We start from the raw sequence: 27,949 nt of genomic DNA on the forward strand, positions 1-27,949 counted from the left end.
GCTTAGATCTACTCTAATCTTAATTTAGTAATTTTTAAAATCTTATTGGAGAAAAATAAATTGATTGAAGTCAATGTCCTGGGTTAAGCATCTACCTGAAATTTTACTAAAGTGCTGTCTCCCAACACCGCAAAATGCAGAGTACTGAGACTGTTGTTTATCCTTTATGATGTTGACTTTACAGAGGTACACTCTAGGTGTTTTGTGCTGGGGTGTGTCTACAGAAGCCTTTTTGGAGCACTGCTTGCAGGCACACACATCCTGACAGCCTAACAGTTTACTGGATGAGGGTGTAAATATCTGACCTCTCTAACCAAGCCTCCGTTCCTCTTGCCTCCAGAAGGCTTTGGGGATGTGGGGGGTGCATGAGTCTGTGGGGGTATGTAGTTACAAGTGTTACTCTGAGTAAATTAGAGACAGAACATAGTGAACTGCAAACCTCTACTAAATATAAATTAAGGCTATGTTTTAATCACTGGTATTTTTAGTAAAAGTCATGGACAGGTCATGGGTAATAAACAAAAATGCATGGCCCGTGACCTGTCCATGACTTTTACTATATACCCTTAACTAAAACTTGGGCTGCAGGCGCTCTGGGGGTGGTCCGGTGGTGTCGCAGATGCTGGGTGGGGGATGGCCCGGGACCCGTGCTGGTGCTGGGAAGAGGGGCTGGGCAGCAGCTCGTGGCCTGGGACCCCCACTGGTGCTGGGGCGCGGGGGAGGTTTGGCAGGGATGGCAGGCTACCTACCTGGCTCCGATCAGCATGTCGCTGCAACTCCTACAGGGAGGGGCTGCCAGGGGGGCACCACATGCTGCTTCCGCCACAAGTGTCAACTCTGCAGCTCCCATTAGCTGGGAACTGCAGCCAGTGGGAGCTGCGGGCGTGGCACCTGCGGGCATGGGCAGCACGCGGACCCCCTGGGCCTTCTGCCTAGGACAGGGGTGGGCAAACTTTTTGGCCTGAGGGCTGCATCTGGGTATGGAAATTGTATGGCGGACCATGAATGCCCGGTGGGGGAGAGGGACTCTGTGGGGTGTAGCATGGGAGGGCTCTATAAGGGATGTTACAGAGGTGGGGGAATGGGGTGCTCATCGGGTGGGGGGTGCTCTATAGGGGTGGTGCCTGGGACTCCTAGGGGCCCTGCCAGCCAACAGTGACACCACTGCTGCGGGAGGAGGCACCCTAGCTGGGATGGGTGCGGCCCCTGGGCAGTTTCTAGGCTCTCGAGGGTGGGGCTGTAGGAGACCGGGAGGGGATTGGTCTTGCTGCTGCGTGGTGGGGGCTGCTGTTTAGGGACGAGGTTCCAATCCTGGAAACAACGCAGTAAAGTTGTGCCTGTGCAGTGTGGTTCTGGGTGAAGCTGGTGCTCATCAAGGGAATTGTGAGTCGGGGGCTGGGGAGCACATGTGGCCTAGGAGCTGCAGGGATATATCGGTGGGAGCCAGAGAGCGCCCCCCCCCCACCTCCAACCGTGCTCCAACTGTGAGCCCCCTCCCACACACCCAAACTGCTGCTGCTGGCCCTGAGCCATCATTGGCCGCTGCAGAAGTCACTAAATCCATGGTTTCTGTGACACATGTGCAGCCTTAATATAAATATGTAAGCCAGTAGTGTCCAAAAAGCCCTAATCAAGATTGAGATCCTATTGTTCTACACAATGTACAAATGCATATCAAGAGATAGTTGCTGCTCCAAAGAGCTTATAAATACTTTTTTTATTCAAGGCAGAAAAGCAGTCAGCTAAGCTCCAAATTGATCGCATTGAAAAAGAACTACAGATGAGTAATGAGCAGAATACTCTCTTAACCAGCAAACTGCACAAAGCCGAACGAGAAATCAGTGCCTTGGCCACTAAAGTAAGTGCTTTTGTGGTATCAGCAATATATTTTCACATCTGGTTTCAACCTGAAGAAAAGGTGGTTTCAGCTGACTTTTTAAAACCATATTTCACTTGGTTTTTAATGTAAAACTATTTTCTGCCCTTTGAGTCTATGGTACCTGTAATAAATGTTCTTTAATTACAGATGGCAAGATAGATAAGGAGATTTTATCCTTCTCATTCTCTGGATTTTTGTTTGGTTTTTTTTTTAATGATGTGGTGCTTGAAGAGCCATATTTAGTACCACACTAGGTTTTTCCAACCCTTAATAAAATATGTCTGGTGCTATCAAATAAGGGTTGTGATTTCTTACTTTAATAAAAAATTATTAGACTATAGAGACAAATCTAAACAAAAGTGCTAGAGCTTGAAACTAAAAAAAAATTGGATCATCAATATTTGGTTTCTGGTTATTAAAATAATTCTAGCTAAGAACAAAAACAAAGTTACTTGTCTAATGAATCGTTCATTAGACTAGACTGAAGTAAAGAACTCTGTGTTTTGTATTTTCCTTTCCTTGTGGAACTGCTCTAAAAAGTGCCCATCTGGTGACTTTCCTCTAACAGTCAAAACAGAACTTAATTTTCCAGAAACATTATTTGACTTAATGTTAGCTTTACTTCTCATTTGTATATCAGAAAATATACTCAGAATTCTAGTCCCAGAGAAGAGAATGCTTGGACAGACATTATTTTAACAATCCTCAATGCTTCTTCCCAGTACATCTTGGAGAGAATTCCAATGAAAATAATAAACCAAAGTAAACCTTAATACCTTCAGTCTCTACTGAAGAGACTGTGGTTAGATTGCCTACACCATTTCTGAGACTGCCCACAGTTCCACAAGTTCTGGTCTCACATATACAATACTATGCAAAATACCTTCAACACAGTTTTGTTTTTGTTTTTTTAAATCAACAAACAAACTGAAACACTAATCTACTGCCTTTTGGAACATACCCCCCAAAATAATAGACACATCCATTCAAAATATTACCTTTAGCAGCTATTAGCACCATAATATGGCTCAAAAAGACACCTAACACAAGAAATGTGAAAGATGGAACAAATCACAGTCCAAATTTAACAATCCAAGAACTTGTTCAAGATGAGCTTAAGCACACCCAGTACTTGCAAAATAAATCAGGCAAAAAGACAATCTCAGCCCTGAACTACATTTTCCCCATGCACTAAGATTCTAACCTTCTGTAGGAAGAGGACAAAACACCAAACTACCCACATGCCTAATCATGTAATGTGACACACCTAGTTCTTATTTATCTAATTATTTGGTCTATCTAATTATTTATATTATATTAGCACCTGGGCATCAGGGCTCCATCAAGCTAGGCATTGTATGAACAAATAAGAAGAAAGCCCCTGTCCTGGAAAGTGAACGCCAGGTAACTTTAAAAAAGGAAAAAAATGAGCTAAAACACCAGCCTGGCTCTTCCCTACCTTTTGTGTCTTGTTTGCTCCCCATCAGAAGCTGTACAAGGGGTATGGAGCCTTGAGGTTGTGTGAATTGCTGTTCTCTATAAAACCGCAGGAGTGCTGAGGAATTTGACTAGATAGTAGTGTTATTGGAGGGTAGAAACTTCCACCTAAGCAGGTCTACTCCAAGAATGTGTGCAGTAGGTCCCTCCAGCACTGCGCTCCCCTCCCACTGTGTATCCAGACAAGCTTATTTCAGAACCCAGGTCCTTTAAGTGCACAAGTGATTTATGTATCTTCCTCAGGTTTGTGCCTCAGAAAGCTCCTTATATTAACTTCATATTTAAGCATCCAAATCCACAATGTAGTTACTTAATAAGCTACTGTGTCATTCTTAACCTTTTACAACTTGTAAGTGCCAGCAGGTTGTAAGTACATTTGTCACTGCAAATGGATTTTCATTGTAAGTGCTTTCCTCTAGATATTTAATTCTCACTGACCATGTAATTACTGTGCAGTAAGAGCCTAAACTATAGAAAGTTTCATGTAGGCAGTAATTGCCTTTAGTGATTTGATGTCCTATTTAAAACCACTGTTTTTATGGGGCAGTTTTTATGCATTACAGTTTCAGAAAAGATGCATCTGGTTTCAAATTATTTTAAAACTATGAACAATTGGATTTTTAAAAAAATTGTGTAGCAATCTATGATTCTAGATGCTGTAAATTGCTGTCAGAGAGAACTGAATAAGGACGTCTTCAGTGGAATTTTTATTTTTCCTGTCTTTTTGTGTCACTTCATGTTGTTAGAATCTCTGTAGCTTCATTTTGGCTAGAAATTGAGGAGGTTTAAGCCAGGAGGGAAAAACATGAAAGCTAGAGTGCTGGCAGATTGACATAAAATGGAGAAAGCATCAAGGTCCATAATACTGGATCAAAGTCTTAATGAGGCACTTCAAGTGAGCAGCCTTCTAAGCATAAGCTGCACAATTTTGGGACATCTGCTTGTAGGAGGTGTATGCTTGAAAGTCTCAAGATACCACATTTTGTTTAGAGATACAATCTGTCTCATTGGGTGTGCAAAATCACAGTAAATAAAGAGCACAAGCCTTTTCTAAAAAGTAAGCTCTCCAATCTGGTGCTTATAGCTGGCTGGTTCAACATGACTTACTACAACTCTAGTATATGACACTTTGGTAAATTGTTGAGTGTCTGCTCTGAGTACATCTTTCCTATGGAGACGTATAGTGCAGAAGTATATTATACATGGATATTAAGCATGTACAGTAACTCGTATTAAGTTACTTGTACAGTAATTTATCCAAGAATTTCCAGTGTCTTCAATTTGAAGGATTTATGGAAAGAAAGTGGCAATGGAGTATAATTTGTGGAGTCACAGTGTATTAATAGCCTTATTGTTGCTATGTGGATATGGGATATATAGCATCCTTAACCTGGACGCTTGGTAACTCTGAAGTGGCTGTATGAAAAACATTGTTTAAAGTAATTTCTTGTAAGGATGATGCCATCTGAAAAGCGTGGATCAAAATAATTGCTAGGGTATAATATTAGTGATTCGGTTTTATTTTCTAATTAACAGGTAGATGAACTTAAGCATTCACACAAATTAGAAGTAACTAATGTCAGACTGGAGGCAGCAAGAGCCAAGAGTGAGGTAGAAAGAGAGAGAAACAAGATTCAAAGTGAAATGGATGGTAATGTGCAATTAGTTTCTAATGGTTTCTGTTGTAACCTGCAGCTCCTACCACACTACAATAAAAATTAACTGCAGAAGAAACACATTATCTATTCTAGTGAAGATAGTCAATCTGAAAATGAATTTGCTGTCTAAAAACATTGCCGTATCCCCTAATCCACCAGGTGTAGAAGCTGTGTATGAATGACTCCCAGTTTATATAAATTAATGAACCCAGGAAACATTTTAGCATAATCTGTGCTAATTCACATATTTAGATAACTTGCCTTGTTAATTTTATTGACTATTGCCAAATTGTATAGTCAGTTTCTTTTTCTCTCTGTTATAATTAGTGCTTGAACTAAGGTTTTAATGTCTACAGAAGATTACCAACGGGACCTCCTGTATTCCATGAGTCTACAGCAATGGAATTTGCCACAGAGTTAGGCCAAGGATCTAGGCTTTCATTTGAAGAAAAACGATTGTTTCTAGCCTTCATGGTTTTGAAGAAAATCTTCCAAAAACGGTTGGAATGTAATCAGTGCATTTGTTGTCTGCCTGAATAGATTGACAGTCTGAAATAACAGCTTATAGGGGTGTGTAGCAGGGCGAGACTCACCAGTGCGGCGCCCCCTGCTGGCTGTCCAGGGAATTAGGTCTTCACCAGCACTGGAGCACCCCCGCACACCGGTGTCTCACCTGCCACTGGCCCCAGGTCTCTCTCAGACCCCGGTGCCTTTTTCCCTGGGGTTCTGCCCCAGCAGGACCCCCACTCTGGACCCCTAACCCTCTAGACCCACTGTGCCTTAGTGGCTACTGCCAGTCATCAGCTAGCCCCCATTCACTGGAGCAGACTGCAGTGTAATGGTCACTCATCATTGGCAAGGGGGTAGGACCTGCTGCCTTTGTCTATCCTCAGGCTGCCCCTCTGCAGCCCCAGTGCCTCTGTAGGCCTTCATCAAGGCCTACGGGTTTATCAGGCTGGAGCTCCCCAGCTCCCTTTGCCCTTCCCCAGCGCTGCTCTGTGCTGCTCAGACACCCTATTCCCAGGCAGCTAGCCCTTCCCACTCCAGGGCTAGAGTGGGACTCCTCAGCTTCTGGCCTATAGCCCTCTTATAAGGACCAGCTGGGCCCTAACTGAGCTGGCCACAGCTGTGGCTGCTTCCCCACAGCTTCCCCCAGCTGTTCTCACTCCATTTCCCAGTCGCAGCCCTCTGCAGGGCTGCTTTTAACCCCTTCTGTGGGAGTGTGACCACCCACCTCCCGGATTTCCAATATGACTATAGGGTGTGAATGCCAAAGTTTCCTGGGGGCAATTTAAATATCAACACAGTTAGCTGTTTCACAGCTGATCATTTTAGCGGAACATTCACTTTATCCAAAAATCCCAAAATATATCCCTCATTTTCCTGGATGAAAAAAAGAAGCTGTCAAAACCTCTAGCTTCCCCCCAAAAGTTCTAGAAATATAGTTGTTTGCTGTCAATACAAAAATGTGTAGTCCACTGAAAATGTCAGAACAAAAGAAAAAAATTAATTTAATATTAAAATAAATAATGTACATACTTCATTATTTATTTTGATATTTCATTCCACAAACCCCTTCACTTTTAAACTTACCTGAAACTGTTGCAAAATTTTCAGTTTCTTCCTGGATTGCCTATAAATGCCCTAACAAATCAAGGGTCAGGTCCATCTTGCCATTGAGTACATGGGCCCTGAATATCACACAAGAGTTTCACTCTTCTTCTTACAGCCATAGTATTTAATTATTCAGAATCACACGGGGCAGTAACTTTTCCACTACTGTTGATGTTTCCACAAATCTGTTTTCCACTATTACTGGTCTCTGGTACATTAGAGTTTTAGGTTTTCAATATAGTCCGTATTCTTCCCAATTCCACTCCATCTTGTTTTAGTGAATTAAAACAGGGGATATGCTCTAACTAGATCATTAAAGTTCCATTAGTGATTTATTATTAGTTTCCCATCAACTTCAGCTTGTACTCTCGAAGCATATAATGCATTTGTTCATTTAACCCTTCCATATTCACAATGGAATGTTTTATCCAGGGGCATCTGTTTAGCTAATATGGCTGTTTGCTAAATCTAAATTGCAGACTCAGTTCTTAATCGAAGTCTGTGCTGCTTATTTTAGTATTTTTAGAAAAATGTTTAATCATGATTACATAAGAATTCGTCTCTAAATAATGTGTTTTCTATTTTAAAGTATTTTTAATTAACAGTAGTAAAAGTCTTGCACATTTTATCTCTTTAAAGTGGTTGAATATTATGTATGAGTGAACAGTGGATTCACAGTTCCATTTTATCAATGTTTGTAAAATGTTTTAAATACTTTAAATATTTCATCATGCTGATGTGTATATTGTATAAAACAGGATTGCATTCAGACAATGAAATTCTCAAGGCAGCAGTTGAACGCCACAAAGTGCTTTTAGTAGAAAAGGATCGTGAGCTCATTCGTAAAGTACAAGCTGCCAGAGAAGAAGGCTTTCAAAAACTTGCAGCATTACAGGAAGAAAAGTATGTTCACTTGTTTACTGCTCTGTTTTAAAAACGGTTAGGGGGCAGCATAGGGTGACCAGATGTCATGATTTTATAGGGACAGTCCTGATATTTGGAACTTTGTCATATATGGGCGCGCATTACTCCCCACTCCATCCCGATTTTTTGCACTTGCTGTCTGGTCACCCTAGGACAGCATGCTTTACTTGTTTAATGTTATATTCAACTGAACGTTTTTGCTGTCACTTTGTCCTTGTAATAGTTCTTGTGTAAATATTGAGCATTGTTTCAGGTTAGAACTTGAGAACAGATTAGGTGAGTTAGAGAAAATTAAAGTGGAACAAGATGCTTGGAGGCAATCTGAAAAGGATGAGTATGAAGAGAAATTGCGTGTTATGCACCTGGCAGAAGAGTCTAACAGAAGGGAGCTTCAGAATGTTAGGTAATGTATGTGTTTTTTTTTTTAAAAAAAAAACCTGGTTTAAAAATATACAAGTATTTTAAAATAAAAAAATAGTAGCTTCATATAAAAAGGCAAATAAAGAATGTATAGTTTAAAAAACAAAACTCAGAGGAGTCATGGGTTACAGAATTTTAAGCAGAATATCTTTTCCCCCTCCCAATAAATGCTGTTTAAAGTCATTTTTAATTAGTTAAATGTTAAAAACTGATCTCTTGGTGGCTGCTGGTTCAGGCCCACAGCAGCAGAAACCACTCTTTCCCCAGAATTGAGGTTTTAGGAACATGTGGCAAATCAAGAGGCCTAATTTGATTGCTCCTACTCCGTAAGCCTCCAGTTCTGTACAAGTTTTAACTTAGCAGTTGTCAAAGTTCTCAGTGGAGTTCTACAACTGTTTATCACATCCACATATCCACATTTATAAACCCCAGTGTCAAATCAAGGATATATAAAATCAGGCAAATCATTGGAATCCATGACATTAGTGCAGTCTAATCATACAGTAGAAACATGACTTCTTATTTTATAATTGACGCAAGTGTATTGTTCAGAGTCATCAGCCTTTCAAAGGGTTAAACAGACTGATCTGTTTAACTACTAACAAGCTGAATAGTTATGTTTTAGAATAGTTACGTTTTAATTAGACAAAAATAATGATACCTATTTTAAATTTTAGGTTAAAACTTCAACAGCAAATTATTCAGTCTGAGGAGTTAGAAAAAGAGAAAAGTGAAAATGCTGATCTTAAACAGGTAAGAGTTTTTGTATCATACTGTGATATTTTACTGTGAATGGTCTTCATCCCTTTATTCATTTAAATCAAAGAAGTCTTATGTTCATAGTGAAACTTCTTTTTGTCAATGCTCTTTAAAACTCAAATGGCAAAATTGTATAGAGGGCTGGTATTTTCTGGGCCCTTATAAATGGATTTATCACAGTCTTTTGCTTCAGGTACTTTTTACTCTTTATGTATTCTAAGGATTTCAGAACTCAGAATGTTGCTGGTCCTTTGGCCTAATAAATGCTGTTAACTGGAGAGCCAGGTTCTATACACTTATAAACTGTTTCTCGGTAATACTTTGTATTTACATTGCACCTTTCACCCAAGGTTCTTCAAGTGCTTTACAGACATTTTATACATGAATAAACTCAGGTGAAGTGGCTTGCCAAAATTGCACCGTGAATTGGTAACAGAGTTGAAAATACAATCTTAAGTCTCCTAACTCCTGATAGGCCATGTTGTCTCCTGTGTAACTAATGAACCTAACAGATCCTTAAAGAAAGGGAGACTGCAGTACATATCTCATGCTTCCCTAGAATGCAGTTATGGAGCTATGTCTTTGAAAAAGCTGGCTACTTATTTAGCCAGAGTGAATTTACCAATCACAGTTTCAGCTGATTGGGAAAATAGGTAGATGTCTACAGTGAAAAAGAGCAGTTAAGAGTGAAGACATTAGTAATTGTCTTAAAAAAGCCCACATCTCATACCAAAGACCGTTTGGGTGGAATTATCAAAAATGTTCAAGTGTTGGCCAAACTGTTACTGGTGAAATCTGGTAAAATTCTTATTTACTTCAATGGGAGCAGAGTCAGACCAACACTTAACACTCCTGAAAATCCCACCCATTAACTTCATGAGTGAGTGAGTGCTGTGCCCTGTTGGCAAATGCTCTCTTCCAGATAAGCATGGAGGGGAAATAAAGCTCAAGTTCGGTTACCCAGGGATCTTCTAAAAGACAATACGTAATATTTTTCACTGTTGCCACTATGAAACAGAGTTAAATTTAGAATTCTGGCACTTACCTGAGCTCCAATTAGCTACCAAATGTAAGTGTTGTCTAATACTCCAAAACTCCTGCAACTTACTCTGCTCTTCTAAAATTTCATAACAGCTTTGTAGTTATGGTGAAGAGGTGCACATATTATGTACTCTTGTCTTCAGGCACATGTAACTTTCCCCCAGAAAAAAAATCTGAAATTTCTGATACTTGTTTACAGTCAGGAGATGAATCTGCTTTTTGTTCGTTTTTTAGAATTTGAGGAAAATCCATTTAGTGATTTTTTGAGTTAAATGTGTGTTCACATTAAAGAAAACTGTTCATATGTTCTTTTGCACTTGCAGCTGGCATGCAGGGAGGCTATGCAGGGGAGTGCAGAGATCATACTCCCCTTCACAGTCATGTAAGGTTGGGCCCTTTGTTTTTTGGATAATTGACTGACTGACTTCTGTTAAATTTGTCTGTGATGCTTCAATATTTTATGAGTGTCAATGTCTCACTGCTGGGCACTGTAATTTCTGCAAGAGCGCTAGTAAGGGGTACTAAAGAGTAATGACTTTTGCTTTATGCTATCTCTCCCTCCTTGTAACCTCAGAAGAAACCTCTTGCCTTATCCACAGAAAATGTATTGTAAAAGTTCCAGAGAGCGGACAAAAAAGACATCCATATTACGAAGACATAATGGGACAAATGGCCAGATATCATGGCAACTACCTCCTTCTCCCTCCCATTATCCCAAACTACTTGTCACTTGTTCATATTTTTCCCCTAAATAAAAACTTATATATTTCTTTGGTAGCAAATTCATGATTTGGAACTCCAAGTGGCCTCACTTTCTCAGTGTGAAAATGACTTGCTCGATTATAATCAAAAGCTGAAGGAAATGGTGGAGAGATTAAAACAAGAATGTCGAAATGCAAGAAGTCAAGCAGAAAAAGCTCAGCTAGAAGCAGAGAAGTATGATTTGCTTTTTTTGTCTGTTTAATTCATTTTTTTCCTCCATGCTTGCATGTAATTCTTTAATAGTATTTCTCACCATTGCCATGACTCACCGATAATATAATGAAGCCCCTCTTTGTCCAGATCTTGACTGTATCTTGAGAAAAATAAGAATTCTTAGTGTGCTTTTAATTTCAACTTCCTGGTGTAAAAATGTATTTCTGTCTTGTGATAACTTTAACAATATGGATATGCGTCCATTTTCTTTTCACTTACCAGTTACAATTAACCCTTCTTGAAATAAGAAATATGTATGGGATTAAATTCTGGTCCCATTGATGTCGATGGCAAAACTCCCACTGACTTCAGTGGGACCAGGATTTCCCCTATGGCTTCTGTTGTAGCAATATTTGCAGTGGATAAAGGCAAAAATGTCTTGTTTCAATATTTGAAAGGGGTTTGGCACTGCTCTGGTCACTCTCCACTACACTCTAATGTGGTTCCCACAGGTAAAGGCACATAATTTATGGACTATCAAAAGGCTAATCCAAAGAAAAAGCCTGTACAGCCATCTATTTTATTGGAATCAGTTTACAAAATTAGCCATTTTATTTGAATTAAGTCAATAATTAAATTATAAATTTAAAAGTCCAAATTTGCTGAACTTTTTAAAGTTAGATACTAGAAACATATGGTTCAAGAAGAAAAGAGTGGGTGAAATAAAGTGTATATGTCAGGGATTCTAGATGCTGATATTTATTAAAAAGAATCCAGCGTTTGGTTTACTACATCACCACTCTTTAATGTTGTTCTCCTAGGATGTTAGAAGACAGATGTGTAGAGTGGTTGGAAGAAAAGCATAAATTTATTCACCGCATCACAGAAAGAGAAGAGAAGTATGACCAGGTGAAAGAGAAATTACACCGGGCTGCTGTTGCTCAAAAAAAGGCATGTTGACTCTTATTTACTTCAGTGCTTATGAAGAGGGAGAAAGCACAGCTTTCAATTTGGGCGTGCAGAATTATTTTTTTATATTGACATTTTATGGCAGCATCTATGTACGTAAGAATGGCCCTACTAGGTCAGACCAAAGGTCCATCTAGCCCAGTATCCTGTCTTCCGACAGTGGCCAGTGCCAGGTGCCCCAGAGAGAATGAACAGAACAGGCAATCATCAAGTGATCGATCTCTTGTCACTCATTCCCAGCTTCTGGCAAACAGAGGCTAGGGACATCATTCCTGCCCATCCTGGCTAATAGCCATTGATGGACCTATCCTCCATGAATTTATCTAGTTCTTTTTTGAATCCCGTTATGGACTTGGCCTTCACAACATCCTCTGGCAAGGAGTTCTGCAGGTTGACTGTGTGTTGTGTGAAGAAATACTTCCTTTTATTTGTTTTAAACCTTCTGCCTATTAATTTCATTTGGTGACCCCAAGTTTTTGTGTTATGAGAAGTAGTAAACAACATTTCCTTATCTACTTTCTCTACACCAGTCATGATTTTATAGACCTCAATCATATCTCCCCTTAGCAGTCTCTTTTCCAAGCTGAAAAGTCCAGGTCTTATTAATCTCTCATATGGAAGCCATTCCATACCCCTAATCATTTTTGTTGCCCTTTTCTGAACCTTTTCCAATTCCAATATATCTTTTTTGAGATGGGGCGACCACATCTGCACATAGTATTCAAGATGTGGACATGCCATGGATTTATATAGAGGCAACATGATAATAGGACAGAAAATATCTATCCCTTTCTTAATTAGTCCCAGCATTCTGTTCACTTTTTTGACTGCCACTGCACATTGAGTGGATATTTTCAGAGAACTATCCCCAATGACTCCAAGAGCTCTTTCTTAAGTGGTAACATCTAATTTAGACCCCATCATTTTATATGTATAGTTGGGATTATACTTTCCACTGTGCATTACTTTGCATTTATCAACATAGAATTTCATCTGCCATTTTATTGCCCAGTCACCCAGGTTTGAGAGATTCTTTTGTATCTCTTCGCAGTCTGCCTGGGTCTTAACTATCTTTAGTAATTTTGTATCATCTGCAAATTTTATCACCTCACTGTTTACCCCTTTTTCCAGATCATTTATGAATATGTTGAATAGGATTGGTCCGAGAACAAACCCCTGGGGGACACCACTATTTACCTCTCTCCATTCTGAACACTGACCATTTATACCTACCCTTTGTTTCCTATCTTTTAACCAGTTACCAATCCATGAGAACGCCTTCCCTCTTATTCCGTGGCAACTTACTTTGCATAAGAGCCTTTGGTGAGGGACCTTATCAAAGGCTTTCTGAAAATCTAAGTACACTATATCCATTGGATCCCCTTGGTCCACATGCTTGTTGACCCCCTCCAAGAATTCTAGTAGATTGGTGGGGCATGATTTCCCTTTACTAAAACCATGTTGAGTCTTCCTCAACAAATTACGTACATCTATATGTCTGATAACATTGTTCTTTATTATAGTTTCAACCAGTTTGCCAGGTACTGAAGTCAGGCTTACAGGCCTGTAATTGCCTTCAGAACTCTTGGGTGAATGCCATCTGGTCCTGGTGACTTACTGCTGTTTAATTTATCAATTTGTTCCAAAACCTCCTCTGTGGTTTTTTCCTGCCACAGGGATATTAAATTTAATTATATTATGGTTACTATTACCAAGCGGTCCAGCTATATTCACCTCTTGGACCAAATCCTGTGCTCCACTTAGGACTAAATCAAGAATCACCTCTCCTCTGGTGGGTTCCAGGATCAGCTGCTCCAAGAAGCAGTCATTTAAGGTGTTAAGAAACTTTATCTCTGCATCCTGTCCTGAGGTGACATGTACCCAGTCAATATGGGGATAATTGAAATCCCCCATTATTATTGAGTTTTTTATTTTAATAGCCTCTCTAATCTCCCTGAGCATTTCACAGTCCTATCACGCTCCTGGTCAGGTGTTCAGCAGTATATCCCTGCCGCTATATTCTTATTATTAGAGCATGGAATTTCTATCCATAGAGATTCTATGGTACAGTTTGATTCATTTACGATTTTTACTTCATTTGATTCTACGCCTTCTTTCATATATAATGCCACTCCCCCACCAGCACGACCTGTTCTGTCCTTCCGATATATTTTGTACCCTGGTATTACTATATCCCATTGATTATCCTCATTCCACCAAGTTTCTGTGATGCCTATTATATCAATATCCTTATTTAATACGAGGCACTCAAGTTCACCCATTTTATTATTTTGTAATTAATACGCATAAATTCATGTATTTGAGATTACAGTAGTTGTAATATGCTTTATAGGAGCCAACCATGTTGTTCAATTAAATACTTTTTTGTTATTGGTGAGCTTGGAGATGGACCAAGAATTAACCAATAGGATGCTGTGTTAGATACCAATAGGATGACATTTCCCTTTTTAGTAACATCTATATGGTACATTGTTCCTACCCAAGCAACTATCTGTTACACACCCACGGGTTGGTAATACTGTTAATGGAAATATTTAATTTTATATTTTTGTTTCCCCCTAAAATTGCATGTTATGGAACAGCTAGCACAAAAGGAGAAACTGGTTATTAATTTTTCCAAGTCCATACGTTTTAGACCTTAATAAAGCCCAGGATTAGTTAGTAATTTTATGCACCATAAATACATATACAGGATGCCTGCCTCTACTTTATAAAACAGAAAATGGATGTTAGTAGTTTAACATTGATGTCACCATCAGCAAGTGATGTCAGGGAGGAAATAAAATTTGCAGTTTCTAAGGTATTGTTTATATTTATAAACAGTCAGTACATGATGAGCTTATCTAATTTGCCTGTCAATTTGTCATTGTCTAACAAGACTTAGTAGTTGTTTCAATTTCCCAACAGGTGGTTTAGAATTGTCTATAACCTGCCCATACAACTGGATACTTTGTGTGTTGCTGCTTTACCTTCCTTTTCGGCATGTTTCCTTTAGACACGGGGCATGTGGGGATTCCAAGCCTCTTTTTTGGTACATTACTTTTCTAAATCAAAGAGAGGATGGAAAGCAAATATATGCTTATGTTTTCTTTCCACCATTTTCAACAAAATTACATCTCTTCATAAGGAAATGCTAAAAATTATGGAATCTTGTGACTGAAATGCAAGTGCAAAGTAGATGTAACTTGATCAAAATGATCAAAACAGGTGACACAACTTCTAAGTGTTCAAAATGTGTGTGTTTGACAGAGAAAGGCTCTCAATGACAATAAACAAAAGAGGCTGCAGGAGAAAATAGAACTCTTGGAAGCAAAGAGAGAAGAACTAGAAACAGAAAACCAGGTGTTAAATAGGTAATAAAATATTAGATTTTCTTTGAATTGGTCCTTAGAATTATAAACCAGTTGTTTTGAGGTATTTCGTTTCTAGATTGATTGATGTAATAATTCTGTAAATGAATAACTATCTCCTAAATTATTTGATTTACCATTACAAAATATTTGAGATGTGTGCAATTTACAGCATAGTCACTGGGGCCCAGTCCAACTGCATCCTTGTGGGCAGACCTCTGCTCCTGCATGGAGACCCACTGAAGCCAGTGTGCTGTTGCAGAATCAGGGCTGTTAGAGCTATTTTGTACTATGAGGCCACCATGCTCTTCAGAATTAACATACAAAATCCTCTTGTTAAACACCCCCAATTCAAATAAGTTATTTCCTTGTTGTGGCTTTAACCGTTTAAAACTTGACTGTAGTAGATTGTTAGAATATCAATGAAAAGTTGAATTAATACTGCAGGACAATTAATTACATTTTCCAGTATTCCAAATATATTTAAAGTACAGTGGTTTAAATGTGAGATATTTTCCTTTTGAATGGAATTACTGCACATGAAAGTGAAGAAGCTTAAGGTCAGCCTAAAATGGCAAGTGGAGTGTTCAAAAGGCTAGAAATAAGTTTTCTAAGGTGACTTTAAGGGCAAACTAAATTGCAACTGTGGTGACCAACAGGAAATATGGTTGTCTCAATTTGGTTTGTAGACATCCAAGTTATGTTTTTTAAAGTGTAATGAATTAAAATAAAGGTTTGTTGTAGATCCTTCCTGCAAGGACACACTGCTGATCTGGCTTTCACTTAAACAAACCCGTGGTGTATCACCTGCCTGACATGTCCATCCAACCAAGGTTGGAAATGAAACACTGATCTCCAACCTCCCTTTCCTTCAGTGCTGAATTTGTAAAAAAGGGTGCCGGGGCTCAAGCGATAAGGAGGGTGTCCCCTGCACAGCATGATCTCGTGCACCACTGACAGAAGAGGTGCTGGGACTGCACCGCAGCATGAAAAGAAGTGCTGCGGTTGAGCCCCAGCGCAAATTGAGCTCTGCTTTCCTTGTAAATTTCACTGAGCTGCAGGTACGCCCTGTACCACGCTTCACAGAGAGGAGATACACCATTAGCTATGTACATTCTTGAGCTGTAGATTATAGGGAGCAACTGCCTGAGTGGAACAAAAGGATGATTCTATCAAGCCAGTGGGCCACGAAGGCAAATTATCTGTTTCTTGTCCTGCTCAGTGACATTTATAAATAAACCGACGGGAGAGGCTGACTTTCATTCTGTAGTTCAATGCACTGATCAGTTAACAGATAATTAGGGTGTACGCGTCATTTTTCTTTTGCTAGTCAGACAGTGAGCAGAAGGCAGCAGGCTTGCATCAGAAGGTTCCATCGCAATCATATTTTGGACATTTGGGGAAAGAGGAGAAAAAGATAGCATGACCGCACCAGGAGGAGGGTTGTTAGACTGGGAAGAACAGTGCTGAGGGAAGGTTAAAACAGATAGCAAGGGGACAGTGTGTGAGACTAGCAGTACCCCAGACATGCAGGTAAGCGGACGTAAAGAAAAGGAAAAATAACCCAGAAGGATATAAGAGAACCAGACTAAAATCTGCATGGAAAGATGCAACAGTTCCTGGTTCTTCTAATGCCTTTAAAGCATATGGAGGGTCTGACTCATCTTTGATTTAAATATTTTAAAAAGCAGTCTTAACTATAGTGCTTCTCGCTACTGTGAACCTTACATTAAAATCTGAATTTATTTCCCTGCTGTTGAGTAAATTCTAGTCTGTGAAACTGTAGTTTATATCATTTGAGGTGTAAAAGGGATCTCCCAAACATTTAAACACAAATAAAGTGCTTCTGCTTGTTCTATATGGGCTATATGCATCCATCCTGAAGCAGCACTTTATTGGGAGTGTGTCCAGCAATATGTTGGAGAGAGAGAGACATGTTTCTGTGATCCGGTACTCTAAGCATTTTGAGCAATACAAAAATCTTATTTCATAGACAGAACGTTCCCTATGAAGAATACACTCGCCTTCAGAAAAGACTAAAGGATTTACAGCGCAGACACAATGAATTCCGGAGTTTAATTCTGGTTCCTAACATACCATCACTCAATCCAGTCAGTGGGATGTTGTCTACCTTAGTTCCTGGGCCTGAAATATCTTTTCCCCATCTGCAGGTGATGTATTAAATATTACTCAGATCCACATTTATTATTTCATATACCTTAGCAAAGGATGGAGTTTGTTGCTAACCTGGGACATAAACAGTGGTTAAAACTTCTGCATTAATAGTTTAGGCGATTTAAGCTAGTCACCAGACATACTGTTTAAAAGCATAAAGGAAGGAGTAATGAATGCTGTCATACTGTGGCCTAATATATAGAGAAGTGATTATATAAAATACATCTCACTGTACCCACTTCAGATGTGAATCCCTTGCTTCATTTTTGTTATGCAATTACCCACAAACCACCACCACCACATGGCAACAGTTAGAGCTCTCTGGGCAGTCTGTTGTGTTGTATTGAGAACTGTTTTACTTTTTGTGAAAGTGCTCCTAGCCCTGGAGGAGTTATAGTGGTTACAAAATCAACATTTGTAACAGGAAATGAAAACACCAGTAGCACAGTTAGAATTCTGTTGCACCCTGCTAGCAACTGCTTCCCTTCTGATTCCTCAGATTTATAAAACATCTGCACTTGCCGCACCCCAGGCTCCAGCCTGTTGTTTGTCCTTTCTCTTATGTTTACACCCCCAGTCTTGAGCAATTCACTGGCTTCGTTATTTGGAAGAGTGGCATAGAAATAAGAGCCTCATCTGTGCACGGGAGCAAACTTAGGGCATGTCTATACGCTGCAAAGGAAACCCTATGGTGCCTGGGTCAGTTGACTCGGGCTCAGGGCTAAAAGTACAATGTAGACATTTGGGCTCAGGCTGAAGCCTGGGTTTGAGCCCCTCTCCCGTGGCTGGGTTTCAGAGCCTGGGCTCCAGGCTGAGCCCGAATGTCCACACTGCTATTTTTACTCTGCAGTGTGAGTCCTCCAAGCCTGAGTCAGTTGACCCAGGCTCTGAGACTTGGTGCCATGAGTTATTCTTTGCAGTGTAGATGTACCCACAGAAGGGAGATTCCAGTGGCACGTCCCTGCTTCCAGGATCAAAGAGGAGTTTGGTGAAGGTGGATACTCCCCTTCAAAAAACAGCACAAAGTGTAATAGGGAGAAGAGGCAGCTCCCTCTACCTCCCTGCGACCATGTAGTTTGCTCTTCCCCTGAGAGGTTGCTGTAGTGTTGGCTCCTGCCTCCCCACCTGTGTCCATTTGTTAGGCTCTGAAGTGCACTGCCCCGGGAGCACCTGTCATTCCCGTGCACATTCCTCACTGCTGTTGATATCATGAACGTCAGGGGCAATGCTTGAAAGCAAATAGAATAAAGACCTTTTAAAAAATCTTGTTTTCACATAAGGTAACTTTAAAAGCACTTTTATTTAAAACAAGTAAGTAAAGGGGACAGAGAAAAGGGGACAATGTCTCTGCAAATGTTACAAAATGTAATGTGGCTTTTTGTTGTTGTTTTTTTTGCCGTGTCCCTAACTCCTAGGAGGAACAGCATCAAAGGGAGCTCTCCCTACTTCGTAAGCGGCTAGAAGATCTAGAAACCACACAGAGAAAACAGCTGCAAGAGCTCGGGCCACGTGGAGAGCGAGTTAGGCTGGGAGCGCACAGTGACTCTGGTAGAAGCAGGATGGTTGAAGAGGACGATATACAAATCGAGGACTCCAAATAAAACCTGCAAGTTTCAATTACCAACTGACTTCACTACTTTTTTCTTGTGTAGGTTTTTATTGAGTGCTTTGCCAAAAACATATTTGTATGTGCCTCATATTAGAAGAAAGGAAGAAATATCTGCGTCATTTTGTATTTTTGATGGAACGCACTGAGTTTAGTCAAACATCATAATTCAAGGGAAAAGAATGACTACACTTGGTCTATCTAAGCATATACAATGATCGTGTTGCACAAAAAACAATTCTTTAAAAAGAATGGTCAAGCTTTGGGTTTCATTTTAAGCCATTTAGGAAAAAAAAACTTGTCTGGAAAAATCCCTTGGAGTATCTGTTTCTTCAGGGATGTTCCCTGCCCCTCCACCCACCCACCCTCCCTTTCTGTGAAATTGTGCTGTGTTGCTAGCACATTTTTTCTTTAAAAACAAAAAAACCCCAAAACACATGATACAGGATCTGCAAAGAGATGGAGGAGGAGGAAAACAGATCACATTTTGGACAAAACCGGCACCATAACAATGTACCTTTTGTACTTTTTTATATTGCAATGACTTAAAACAAAGTTATGGGAGGACATAGCTAAGTAACAATCAAGGTTTTTATCAAATGCTGCATTATAGATGAAGTATGAATATTTGCCTTTTATATCTTTTAGAGACGTCTCAATTTGTATTTAATATATTGTGTGCTTTGTTTACTTAAACCTGATCACATCTATTTATTCAAGGTTTAATATATATATTTTAATTCTCTGCCTTTTTGTATTTGTTTTTCATTTAACAGAGCATTGGTTTGAAATCAGGAAACTTATAGGGACCGAGTCTTTTTCTCTGACCCGAAGAGAATTGAAATCTTTCTGGTAGTGCAGCAATGGTTCTCTTTCCTATTTCATGTGCCCACAGCCACTGCCTGGAAGTGAAGTTACAGCATGAACAAGCACATAATCTATTTCTTTAATAGTTAATACTATTCGTTAAAACATATCCCTTTATGTAAAGTACTACGATGGTATGCAAAAGAGTGGCTCAATCACAGGAGTTGACACCTTCCAGTTAGCATCTGTCCAAACTCCTCTCTTCTCCCTGCCCCCTGCATTTCATATTCTTCTAGGAGTGCACACATTTGAACACTACCTCTTTTGGGGAAAAAAATCTAGAATTTCACATATTTTCTAAAGAAAATTAATAAGCAATGACTGATCTGCTTGGCATATGAATACAGCTTAACATAGTGGAAGTACTCCTTATAGTGGAAGTTGTTTCTAAAATCTTTAGAAGTGATCTGGAAGAATTTAATCCTTGTTTGCATTTCAGCTAGGTTTCCCAAATTTAATGCACATTACCATGCATGTATATTAGTGCACAGTGATAAATATTCAGATACAAAATGTAATGGGCAGAAATAAAAACTTACACTTTAACCTCTCCCCCCAGCTACATGCTATTCAGTAAGAAAAGACTTCCTTGTGGCAGCAACCATTGCATTGTCAGAGGGAATTTACACAGTCTGGGTGCCTCTGTGGAGCCTGGCTCCTGTATGGGAGAAGAGAGGGCCATAGCAGGAGTAAGGACAAACAGTCTCTCCCCAGGTTTAGGGGGCCCTTCCCCACAGATCCTGGCAATCTAGGGGTTTGGAAAGCCATACCCATGTTCCTGCACTGGCCCTTTATGCCCTCCTCTTGACAAGACTCGATGGAAACCCTGCAAGGTAAACCTTCAGTTTCTTAGAACACTGTCATCCTCCATCCCCTTCTGTGATCTCGCACTTCTGACAACGTGCCGTGGCTAGCTGAATGCATGTCTTAAATTGCCGTGCTAACACTAGCATTTAAATGGCCTTTCTGGGCATTGACCTCAAGCCTTAGGACACTGAAAACATAGTGCTGCTGCTCAGAACTGCATTGCTGAACTCAGGATAAATCGACTTGTCCTGCAGTCTTCCCAGTGCAAGCGTGGTAGCAGCTGCTGGGAACACACACAGGGGATTCCCCCACCTCCCACTTCCTATACATCTGCAGAAAGTCAGTAGGTCAGAGTTTCACACCAGTAACTTTCCACCGCACTCTCAGCTGATGCTGCATGGCACATGCCTTTTTTGTGTTTCCAAGCCTCCTCTTTTTTGCTTCCAGGAAGGAAGGAAGACTTGTCATTCAGGTGGTTGACAGAGCTCACTTTTGAGTCACTCCAGATAAGAGGTCTAACAGAGTTCCTAGGTGACATCCACTTTGATTGACTGGCTAATTCCTAAGTGCTAAACTTAGATGAACGGGAGGAGAGGGGTTAGAGAGACTTTTGCAAAACTGGAATAAGCATGGTAGCCCTGTTGGAATGATTAATAGTATGTTTCACACCAGTCACTTAACCCAGGTATCACTAGAAGCCAAGGTTGCTCTGACATAGTTACTTACTGTAATAACAGGAGCCATGTTTCAATCGGAACACTAGTCATTTAAAAAAAAAAAAAGACACTAAAGTTGGTCAACTAAATTTCAAATACATTTTATTATTCTGAAAAACCTATACACACATCAAGCTGCATCTCTGCAATTACTTGAAACATCTATTTTGAACAGCTTAAATTCTGTACAAGAGGGACTACTTTACATGTTAGTAGGATTTAACATTATATTATACTAACTGCAAAATAATGCTTTATAAGCTAGTGTTAGAAAAACAAATACTGTTTACAAATAGTTAATTTGCCTGTAAACAAAGTTCAAGACAGGGTGGTTGTTTCCCTTATAGCCAATACTGTTACAATTACCAGTTATCTGTAATAGGGCTTGCTTTAATCCACAGACTTTCCAAAACAGGTATGTGATTTGACTGTCAATATTCTCTGGGTGATGAAATGTCAGTGGAGTGCAAATACTAAATGTGCATTCCATAATGGTTTACAATCTCACCCAAGGTTCTCAAACAATCTACAAACATTTGATTATACATTTAATTACGCTATAGGAGACCCACTTCACAGGTTGGTAAGCCCCGGTATAAATGACTTTACCAAAGATTGGAGTGAAGCTACTGTCAAGACTTAAATAAAATGCAGTAATCCTGTTCTCTATAAGTGCATTACACTTGCTTCTCCGTTTTACCTACTAGCTGGTAAGATTATAGCAAACAAGCAGAGGCCCAAAAACAAAACAGGACTTACTTTAATGTCTCCTTCCCTCTAAACACATGCTGGTTATGTGTCTAAAGAGGGCTATTTCCAAATGGCAGGGAGCCTCAAGCAGCACTGTTTCTAAGCCTGCTAACAGAGGCGCTCTTGGAAGGCAGGCTCCACTAGAGGTTATGCTTGTACAAGATGATTGCATTTCCTGAACTTTAACTGACCTTTTACTCTTTCCTGCTAGGCACGCCTCTGCACTGCTCCACTCCTATAAGATTCACTTCAAGCGTGTTGGCTACAGCAGGACCACTAACAGTCCTAAAACAATTAAACAGAGCAGCTAAGGTGAATGAGTGGTGGTTGTACCCACAGGCACTGACTTTTGCCAGTTGGTTTCCCCCCACACTGCACCCCCCAAGGGGCAGTGGTGGTGGGGGGTGCAGAGAGTGGCAGGGCAGCCCTGCCCAACAGCTGATTGGCACCCAGCTCCTGAATAACTGATGGGGGCATGCGGCCAGCCCCATGGGTGGGAAGCACTCCCTAGTTTTTCTCTGTGTGTCCTTGAGCACCCACAGAGTCAGTGCCTATAGGTGTACCAATGGGGGTGTGGGGGGTATGCCACCCTGAAACTATTTTTGACTACTGGGCCACATTGAGCTTCATAAAACCCAATTTGTGAGATAATGTTTAAAGTGGACCTAGCCAAAAGCAAATAAGCCTTTTCTAGTTACAAAATAGTTCAGGATAAAGTGTTACTGAAACTGGTGTCCCTGCTTCTGCAAAAGAAAGTACTGTAAGTCCAGTTATACAAAACTGGCATGGTAAAAGGTAGAGAAAACACTAAAATTAAACATGTGACAGTCTGTACCCCTATGGTCTCTCCCCCCCCGCCCTTTTACAAGTAACGGTGCCATCTATCTGGGTTTTACCCAGGCTGGTTTCTGTGTCTGGGTGCCATTTAGGGTTGCCAGATGCCTGGTTTTCCACCAGCAAGTTTAGTCGAAAAGGGGACCTGGCAGAGTCTGGTCAGATGTATTCACTGAACACCAAAAGTCTGGTTACTATGGGGTGGGGGGTGCTGCAGAGGCATTAATCCTGCAGGCACCTTGTCAGACTGCAGCAGCTCCTGTCCCAACCCCAGAGCAGAGGGAGCCCAGCTGTGTGTTGTGGAGGCATGGGCGGCGGGTGAAGCTTCCCTTGGGGGTGGCTAGCTCCCCATCCCACCTCTTCTGCCCGCGGCCCACCCACACGCCACCCCCTCCCTGTGTGCTTCTCGCCTCTCCTCCACCGCTGGCTGCGTGTGCACCCCCCCGGCAGCCAAATCCCTGAACCCAAGCAAATGACATTTGAAAAAAAATCCTCCACGAAGAGGCGAGCCCCCTGCGGCCGGGGGCGGGGGGGCGCTAAAGAACTGGATGCGAGGAGGAGAGAGGAGGAACCAGCAGGTGTCAGCAGGGCCCCCTGGCGAGGGGGTTGGAGTGCTGGAGACTGGAGCAGGCAGCCGCAGCAGCGAGTGCTGGGCTTTCATATGCTCCATGCAGCTTCCGGGATGGCTGAGGCAGCTTCCCGGGTTCTTCAGTAATCTCTCTGGGGAGGCCAAGGGATCTGGGCAACTCAACCGCAGATACCGCCTCCTTAGCTGCCCCGGAATCTGCATGGCAGAGAAATAAGAAAAAACTTCCCGTGAAAGGAACACACAGGCCCACTCCCGGCAGGGAGGGGAAGAGGTGGGGGCCACCAGGCTTCCTGCAGCAGCTGCTGCACTAGGGAGGGCTGAGCATCCCCTGGCCTATTATACCCACTGCCTGTGTGGGGGGAAGGGAGCGGGAGTGGAGAAGGGACGAGGCCTTGGGAGGAAGAGGAAGGGCAGGGCCCGCGGGGTGGAGGGGAGGGGAGTAGTTCCTAGCAATGAGAAAGGTGGCAATGCTATTTTCCAAACTATGTTCATAAGAACGGCCATACCAGGTCAGCCCAGAGGTCCAGCCAGCCCAGTAAACTGTCTTCTGACAGTGGCCGGTGCCCCAGAGGGAATGAACAGAACAGGTTATCAAGTGATCTGGCACTCATTTCCAGCTTCTAGCACGCATACTGTGTAAGGTAGCATTTGAAAACTCCTAATTTGCTGCTTATTACTGCCCGGGTAAAATGTGTGGCAATACTGCACATCCAGAGATAAGATTCCACAGTACATTAACCAGGCCATGTTCCAAGATGTTCTGAAGGGTAGTCATAAAAAAGTTCCCCAGAGACAAAAGGCTGGCCAGCAGCTCAGCCAGGTGTCAATGAGATCAAACGGATCAGCACCTGATTAAGTGGCCATGCTTCAGCAGAAGACATGGTGTGGGCAGAAAATCTAAATTCTGACACAGAAGCATCTTAAGGTTTCTGGCCCCACAAACTCTGTCTTGTGAACATCAGTGGGAGATTATTCTTGCGCAAGAGAAAGGGCTTGAAGGGGAGAGGGTAGACAGCCCAAATCATCTCTTCCTTGCTCGCTACCCACAGCATCATCAACGCCTGAACAACAAAGGAAGCAGCATTGGACTGGGAGGGAGATCCTGACTGAAAGAGGTTCAGCCAGGAACTGCTGGAACATGGGGTGAGAGAGACCTTTGCTTTATATTCATTTAGCTTTAATTGTGTTTTACCTTTTATTTCCTTGTAACCAAGTCTGATAGATGTGGCTCATTATGTGTAGTCCACTAAAAATCTTCAAATTTGTTTTATTTAAACCTGAGAGAATAAGATTTGTGCAGATCATTTTCTATTAATAAATGACATACTTTATATGAGCTTATATAGTGCAGGAGGGTGCTGGGCAGTACAAGATGCACATTTCTGTGGGAAAGATTGGGACTGGGAGTTTGGAGGTGGTGCCCTGCAGTGTAATTCAGGGGTGGCTGGCTAGAGCACCTATCCTGTATAGCTGGGAGTGATTTACAGGAGCGAGGCAGTGAGTGCGCAGATCAGGAGAGGTAGTTCTCACAGCAAAGAAGTGTAAAAGGCACCCCAGATTGATGGGACATAGCTGTCCATTAGTCCAGATTGTACCCTGGGTATGTCACACAATATTTTTACAGTGGATACAGACCATGAAATATAAACATCATATAAAAGGTTAAATTACTGATGCTTACTAAATCAAAGTGTGACTGAAGGGCTCCCCTTTTGGGTAAAAGAGAGGGGACGTGTGCATATGCCAGACAACGTCTGGGAGAGGAGAGAGGGAAGGACGCAGAGCTGCAGCCAACCTCCCCCTTTCCCCAAGTTAACAGCTGGGCCCTTCTGCCCTATGGGGGTGGTTAGCATGCCTTAGATTTGACCAGGCACAGTCGTGGCACTGTGCCTGACCAACCCCTAGCATTTCCTGCAGAGATAACAGCTCGTATTAACGCCTGCTGTGGGCCTTCTCCCTCTCAGTGAGGCAGAGGCACTAGTAGCACAACTCCTAACTAAGCTGTACTGTCTGGGGTGCAATGCAGAGGCGCTAACTAAGCTGTACTGTCTGGGGTGCAATGCAGAGGGGCTAACTAAGCTGTACTGTCTGGGGTGCAATGCAGAGGGGCTAACTAAGCTGTACTGTCTGGGGTGCAATGCAGAGGCGCTAACTAAGCTGTACTGTCTGGGGTGCAATGCAGAGGCGCTAACTAAGCTATACTGTCTGGGGTGCAATGCAGAGGCGCTTGCTGTTCATGTGCATGACTGTTCCGAGCCCCAGTAGTTCGAAGCAGCTCGAGGACCATGCTTCCTCATTCAGGAAGATGCTGCACCATTCTTTCCCCCTTATCTACACCTCCTCCTGCAAGCGGTTAATGACTCAAACTCAGTGCAGGGCTTCCTAAGTAACTGTTTCCCTTTTGTGTTTTGCTGTGCAAGGAGATCTATCCTTTACCCTCACACCAAACAGAGTAGAAGGCTTTATGCTTAGAGAGCCCAGCTGTACAGCAGCTGCAACTGGGTCAGAGAATGTAGCTACAAAACCGTTCCAACGTACAGCATAGACAGGACCTTACTCGTGTGCCATAGGCTAAAGCCCTGCATGCTCCAAAAGGGCATTGTATTTGGGATTCCTGACTCAGTTATTACTATAATATACATGAGTCCTGAGCTAAATCTGGAGGCCTGTAGGAGTTTAAGGCAGTCGGGCAAGGATCTCTCTAGTAAAGCCCAGGTGTACTGTATGTATCAAAAAGTAGCACCATATACACAGCAGTAAAAACATCAGAAACTATGACTGACTTTTGCTTTTTTTGCCATTTCTTAGCATAACCCTAAACTTCCAACAGAACACTTCATTTGTGCTCTCAGGCGAACTACTAGCTTTATACATTGGAGAAACTAGTAGCCACAGTGAAAACTATCATATGGAGTCCCCTCATCCATTCTAATCTAAACTGCAACTAAGTAAACCTTTTATCACCCAAAAAGCCCCATTTGATTTAGTGAAATAATTGGAATGTTCTGATGCAGTGTATTTATATACCATCATCAAAACATAAATGTGCTCAGGAGTGTCTCGATATTCTCAAATCTTATTGAAAAATTATGTCAACTATGGACAATGTCCTTGGAACAGTTGATTGCACCAGCAACCTAATGCTCTGCACACGTTTGGGTTCTTTCCCAATACCAATGTCTAAAACAAGACTCAGTATACCTTGAGTTAAAAAAAATGACTCATCACATGTAGCCCTGGAGCTTCTCTGCAACCTTTTTGCTAATACTGAATTACCTGCTCATAAGTGCGACTCTTCTATTGTTTTCAAACAAAGCCAGCACATTCTTGTGTTTAAGCGGGAACAAGGGAGGGGGGTTGTACTTTAAGGCCACACTCTTCATCCACAGCCCATTGAGATGTCAGGGTGTGTGACCAATTAGCACTATTCTCTGTTAATAAGGTGGCAGTGACCTACAAAAAACATCCTTATGTGAAAGTTTCTCTAACTTACAGTGAGTACATTCATTTCTGCATGTTCGTTTAATTTTAAAATACGTGGGGCAGACTTTCAAATCAGAGGTCTCTGGGCACACAAATGCATGTATAATACTAAGCAGGCTCAATGCATGAGTACCAAGCTCACATGCACTTTTACTTGCCCATATTTGAAAGTCTAGTCCTGTATGCGTGCCTGTTGTTTATGCCCTACACTTAAAATAATACTTTAAATGGTCATAATGGAGAGCAATATCCAAATGTTAAAAAAAAAAATACACATAACCAGCCAAAACACTCGTTTGATACCAGCACCTCTAGTTTAAAAATTCACCAGATCATAGTCTTGGGCCCATGTGCTCTATTCACATCCACTTGCATTTTTTCTTTTCATCAAATAAGGCTTTTATATGCAGGAGATCTTTCTGGGCATCTTCTAGTCCCCATTCTCTGTCTAATTTACTTAGAATCTGTTGACAATTAGAAAAAAGATTTACTTTTTTTGCTACTTGTTTTAAACACACACTTTCTTCTCATCTGAAGATATCAGTGGTAAGATCTGTCTGAACTTGTGCCTATAACATGTTCTTCAAACATTAACACACTATTTCTGGCTTGCTTCACAAGTCATTACAATCACAGGATCTAGAACACTTCTGCTGAAAATAGCACCCCCAGTTTAAACCTTCCACCTTGCGTCCCCCCAACAAAAACCCCGCTCGGCTTATTTACTAAATGTAAGGTCAGCGCACTACCCTGGGGCAGAGAGACGGATTTAGAATTGCTCTTGTATATCACCCCCCGCGCTCCCATGTAAGCCGGTGGTATAAATTATACACTTTGGCCTTGGGCCAGAGGATGTGAAGCAGAGCAGCGCTGCACTTTGAACACCCTTTGCGGGCATTTAAATCCAGAGGGTTGGCAAAGGAAGGGCCAATAAGCTTGTAGTTGCTATTGGTCAAAAGCTACATGGGGGAGCAGGGGGCCCAGAATGGATGGGGTAGGTTTAGATGCCACATACTAACAAAACATCATTACTAGGTTAGAGGGGATTGTAATGAAAGGCTCTGGAGGCAACAGT

General features: G+C 41.5%; 2 protein-coding genes across 5 annotated transcripts in view; one reads left to right on the forward strand and one right to left on the reverse strand.

Annotated features, from left to right (window-relative positions):
- CEP83 (centrosomal protein 83) overlaps nt 1-19,524 on the forward strand; it is a 35,272-nt gene extending 15,748 nt beyond the window's left edge. For 2 of the 4 annotated variants that reach the window (XM_084649922.1, XM_084649921.1), the window contains exons 7-16: nt 1,727-1,858; nt 4,913-5,027; nt 7,407-7,551; nt 7,826-7,975; nt 8,670-8,745; nt 10,571-10,728; nt 11,529-11,658; nt 14,947-15,050; nt 17,041-17,218; nt 18,638-19,523. In XM_084649922.1, the coding sequence (XP_084506048.1) occupies nt 1,727-1,858; nt 4,913-5,027; nt 7,407-7,551; nt 7,826-7,975; nt 8,670-8,745; nt 10,571-10,728; nt 11,529-11,658; nt 14,947-15,050; nt 17,041-17,218; nt 18,638-18,823 (1,374 nt within the window). In that variant the 3' untranslated portion in view covers nt 18,824-19,523. Of the gene's footprint in view, nt 1-1,726; nt 1,859-4,912; nt 5,028-7,406; nt 7,552-7,825; nt 7,976-8,669; nt 8,746-10,570; nt 10,729-11,528; nt 11,663-14,946; nt 15,051-17,040; nt 17,219-18,637 lie in introns of those variants that run through there. The other 2 variants (XM_084649923.1, XM_084649924.1) reach the window with 2 other exon arrangements.
- A 1,818-nt stretch (nt 19,525-21,342) lies between these two features.
- PLXNC1 (plexin C1) overlaps nt 21,343-27,949 on the reverse strand; it is a gene marked incomplete at its 5' end in the record, with an annotated part of 97,288 nt that continues 90,681 nt past the window's right edge. The window contains one exon of the mRNA XM_084616862.1: nt 21,343-27,338. Coding sequence (XP_084472988.1) covers nt 27,234-27,338 — 105 coding nt within the window. The 3' untranslated portion in view covers nt 21,343-27,233. The remainder of the gene's footprint in view (nt 27,339-27,949) is intronic.

The sequence above is a fragment of the Lepidochelys olivacea genome (assembly GCF_965140295.1).
Source record: "Lepidochelys olivacea isolate rLepOli2 genome assembly, chromosome: 1".
In the NCBI taxonomy this organism is placed as follows: Eukaryota; Metazoa; Chordata; order Testudines; family Cheloniidae; genus Lepidochelys; species Lepidochelys olivacea.